Source organism: Sinocyclocheilus anshuiensis, unplaced genomic scaffold (genome assembly GCF_001515605.1).
Source record: "Sinocyclocheilus anshuiensis isolate Anshui unplaced genomic scaffold, SAMN03320099.WGS_v1.1 scaffold1089, whole genome shotgun sequence".
NCBI lineage: Eukaryota > Metazoa > Chordata > Actinopteri > Cypriniformes > Cyprinidae > Sinocyclocheilus > Sinocyclocheilus anshuiensis.
The window spans coordinates 1,543,804-1,548,747 of record NW_015555709.1 but is presented as its reverse complement, the minus strand read 5'-3'; the positions used below and the strand labels follow the sequence as shown (position 1 = coordinate 1,548,747).

At 37.1% G+C, this 4,944-nt stretch overlaps 1 protein-coding gene across 3 annotated transcripts in view; it reads right to left on the bottom strand.

Annotated features, from left to right (window-relative positions):
* LOC107671869 (MICOS complex subunit mic25a-like) overlaps positions 1-4,944 on the bottom strand; it is a 98,238-nt gene that overhangs the window by 47,103 nt on the left and 46,191 nt on the right. For all 3 annotated transcript variants that reach the window (XM_016464864.1, XM_016464865.1, XM_016464866.1), the window contains one exon: positions 1,533-1,603. In XM_016464864.1, coding sequence (XP_016320350.1) covers positions 1,533-1,603 — 71 coding nt within the window. The remainder of the gene's footprint in view (positions 1-1,532; positions 1,604-4,944) is intronic.

Here is a 4,944-nt window from a genome sequence, read left to right as displayed (position 1 = left end):
GTGTAGGCTGCCAGTGGCGCTTACAAGATAATAATAATAATAAAAAAAAAAAAATCTATATTTTCACGACTGATGCATGGTATTGACAAAACAGAAACGACTTTATTCGTAAACCAGTAAAACGGCATTTGATTTTTACTGTATGTGATCTACAACGACATGGAATAAAATATGATACATTTATGAAAATCTTGCATTGCAGTTCTGTGTGCGAGTGCGCAGCAAATCAATTATAATTAATTTTAATCAAACAAAAGACTACATTAGAAAACTCAGAAGAGTATGTATTTTAATAACTCTATTGTTCTCCAATTGTCAGATGGTCAGAATGAGACCTATTATATGCACAAGTCAATGCATTATTCTTTCCTTTTTGTATTAGTGTTTAAAATATTTAATTTAAAAGTAATTAATTAATTAAATAAACGAACTTACTGGGGGACCAGGGTAGGCTATGACAGTCGTCATATCATACGGCTGAAATGTGAACAGACGCTGTTAAGCTACAGATAGAAAAAGTGGCCAGAAAGAGGTAGAATACTGTTGTGGAGACGGAAAAAAAGGGGGAAGGAGGGAGATGCGAATTAAAAAATTGTGAAAGATCCTCAGACTCAGTGAATGGCGAGCAGCTCTGGGCGGTGGTGGGGTCATGGCGAGCTACAAACAATCTGCATTAATTACAGCAGCTGGAGATTCATTCAAACCCAGAGAGAACAAAATGCCTCTGTCTCCTGCATAGGAGAAAAGAAATTGTCTTTAATGAATCTCAAATGCAATTCAACCTCACCAATTCTACTCCCGGCTTCAGAGAAGTGGATAGCAACCACAACATGAAGTTGATAGCAAAAAATAATAATCGATGTTTGTGGGGAGGGCTTCTCGGATGTTGCATTTACGTTAATGAGAATCTGGCCGTCCATCCTGGAATGTTCTGTTCCTTTCACATGCACTTACTTTCATTCTACCATTTGCAGAGAAGGGACAGAAATGATCTATCTCCATAGAAACCAGGCCATCTTCCTTTGAAAGCAACGGAGCAAGGCTACGATGGTGCCTTACTTTTGACCCTATCATCAATTATAGACTATTTCAGGGAGTAAACTAGAAGACCGCAGAAAGGCTTACCTTGCCGCCAACATGATCATTAATTTAATGAAACATCTTCAAGGCACTAAAAAAAATCTCGTCTCTATTCAAGAAAGTCAAGGTTATTAGGAGGCTGTTATCAACTGGAACAAAATAACCGCTTTTATTTTCTGGCGTGTTTGTTTAGTAACTGTTTGCATCAACTTTTTGAACTTGGATCCTGAAACTCAGTTCACTTTTCACTAAAGAAATCTCTTTTAAGTCTTCAAATTCAGGTGACCAATTTTTATAGCTAATCATTAAACAACAACAACAAAAAACACGTAAGAGAATTTGCTTGTTCTTCTTTAATGCTACATCCTGCCTTGAACACAATTCAAGGCTCAATTACAATTCAAACATTTTTAAGATTTAAAATAAGTGACAATTCGGTAATCTCTTCTTACTTTATATTGGCTTCGCTCCTGGTTGCAGCGGTGTGGAACTGTTCAGCAGACATTTTGAAGCGTTCCTCATTCTGAAACAAACAATAACAATAAACTTTCAAATGAATATAAATAAATGAATAAACAGACTGCTAGAATGCAAGTAGAGGATTATACAATGACCACAGAGCTCTAGAATAGAATAGAATAGAACATTATTTACAATTATTGGCAACCTCGTGTTGTACACTTTGGTGTATAAAAGCAACTTCTTTCAGAAACACATAGATTTCAAAGTGATTCCAAACTTTTGTAGTGTAAGTATTTTTAAAATGCCATAGAGAGGAAAAATGCATCATGAGAAGACAATTATGGCACTTTTGAAGTTGCTAATGTTTGATATTTGCACTTACCAAGATCTCAGTGCTCTATAACCATTAAAAAAATCATTCAGTTAAGTATGAGTCACATCAAGACACTGAATACTCTTGTATACATTTCTGATTTCCCCTCTTCCAAGACAAAAATTAAACAGAAAAGAGCCAAATAATGAATGATAAAGTTGAGCAACACTACAACACTTGATTTTATCCAAACAACCAAGAGACTTTTCATTGTCTGTATCTTGAATTATTTAAATTCAGTTAATCGTTTTTGACTTTCTAATTCTCATACAGTAGAAGAATGTTTGGCAGTTTAAGAATGATCAAGATGACAACTACTATTAAAAGGTTAAAGGTTTCCAATGAGGCGTTAAACACCAGTATTATAGAGCAAATGTGGGGGACAGCTGTTTTAGATTGAGATGCAATGGGTAAACAAAACCATTTACAACACCTGCAAGAAACTAAACATGTTTTAAAGTCATTTGTTTTTTTTCTCCAAAGAAGTCATTATTTCGTCATTTATTTATAATTTTGCATGCTCTCTCTGATTCTTTGTCTTGAAGGAACAGCAGCATAGCAGCAAAAAGAACCATTTAACTCTACGCAAACAGCACTTTCACACGAGGCTTAAAGAAATGAAATTTACAGTCTTTCTTTTACAGGAACAAAAATATTGATGACTCTTCCTGCACATTAGAAATTTTTGTTCAAATCAAATGTTTCTAGAAAGAGAAAGCCACTTACCTGCAACTGACTAACAAGTAGCTTGATTTGGCTTCATGGCTGTGATCTAACTTACAGGTAATAATGTTGTAAATAATGTTTAGTTTTTTGCACAGACCAATCCTTTTGCTTCATAAGACGTCAATATATTGTCAGGAGCAGGTATTCATTTTGAGTTCCTTGATGTGCTTTTTTTCTTAAAAGCATGCAGCCACTGACTTGCATTATATGAATCATCAAGAACCACGGTTTCAGCTAAAAATCTTCTTTACTGTTCTACTCAAGAAAAAAAGTCACCTACATCTTTGGATGGCCTGAGGGTGAGTAAATTAACAGCAAATGTTCATTTCTTGGCGAACTATCTCTTTAATTTTAAGAATAAAAACTGTCCCACCCCGAGTTCCCATTTCAACAGGAAATACAATAACACCAGAAAGAGAACTGCATTCGTCAAGCCACCGACTCACTATGGGCGGGCCTACTTTTTTGGACATCGAATAGGCATTGTTGATGTGTAAATGTGGGCGGTCATGCGGTAATGTATTCATAAAATTTCTCCATCACCAGCAACATCATCAAAGGACTGAATCTCATTCTATGTGCATCTTGAATCTGCAGAAAGTGTTAAACAGCATATGGGCGGATCCATTATCATATGCAAAATAAAGAGTTAAAACTGTTCGGAGTATGACGCAGTCTTGCAAGATTACTGACCCAAATACATTTCCTGAGTCCCTTTATCCTTTCATGGAGCAATCCCTGACAGATCTTCAATTCAGGGTAATTTTCATGCCAGCGGGAAACACTTAATGCTGTAAAACAAAACTAATCCTCAATAACAAGCGCTCTCCTCTCAGGGCCAGTGAGCTTAGGACCCTAATTTTGTAAATGAAAAACACAGACTTGAAGCAACCGTTGAGATTTACATGGGGCCCTTGGATACTTTCAAAGCCTTTATGACATTTTCCAAGCCTTCATTGCAAGATAATGATATCTGACCATCATCACAGCCGCTATTTAGCAGTTGACACCGCATGGATTTATGCTAGAAATGAACAAGTGACTCTAAATGAGAGCATAGAGAGGAAAGATGAGGGTTACTGAAATGAAAAACCCCTCTTGCATCCTCGCATGCATTACAGCAGTGCGGCCCTTCCTGTAGCATCGCAGCAGGAAGGGATTTGTTCGCTATAATCATGCAGCTGGCACCTGCTTTGTCATTCTCCTCTTTGCCTGGCACTGCCCGTCAGTGACACCCTCGCCTTTCAGGCGAGCCGATGCATTTCTAATCCAATCAGCATTTTAATCTGTATCAGGCAGCTATGCTTCACTGCAGGGTGCATTTGCTGCAAGACTTCCTCCCAAGGACAAGCACTTCCTGTGACAGACAGGGATCAGCCCTGGGGAATCAATGGACCCAAAGCATTAACCAACCATTATGCTAGACTGTAACCCGTGTTACTGTACTATCAAAAATAACCTTCAATTTTAGAGCCGTGTATGTATGCATGTATATAGATATAGATATAGTATATATATATTAGGGCTATGTATCACCAGCAAAGTTACAATACGATACATATCACGATACAGAGGCCACGGTACGATACAGGACTGCACTGAACCTCAGCAGAATTTAGTAAAACAGCTGTTTATTAAACACTGCATACTATAGTGCCATTTCTAACTATTGGCAGAGCAGGCAGTTGACCTCTGCATAATGAAGGGCCTCCATAACTGTACCACAGTACAATATAGGTAATGGCATATGTTTCATGTTTACATTGGGCACTCCCCACCAGGTACAATATTCTGATTGTTTGTATCTTGTTTTTAAGCCCATAAATTATAATGTAGTTCTAATACATTTATATTGTAATGTACTCATTCTAATATATTAAAAAATCATATTCCCATTGCTGGTAGGTTATCATTGCACAAATTAACACACATAAAAATTAGAAGAGTTCTAAACTAATGTGGTCTTCTGTATCTAATGCACACGTGTACACACTCAGTCACTCACACAGATCACGTTGTGGCCGCACTCAGACATTCAGGAACAAACTTTTTACAGCTGCCCTGCCATTTTATCAACTAAATAGTTTAATCGCTTAAGAGCTACATTATCTTTCTCAACAAGGAGCTGGTAACATCAGTGTTTCTAAAGGAATTAAAGCCACAGCTTAACTGTTAATAGAGAAACGCAGCAAAACGGTGGTAATTCATACATACACAGCCTCTCTCTCTCATTTGAACACTTGATGAATTACACTTTTCTGAGAATAAAATATTGAAGTGGAGATCGCTAAACTGCAAGCTAA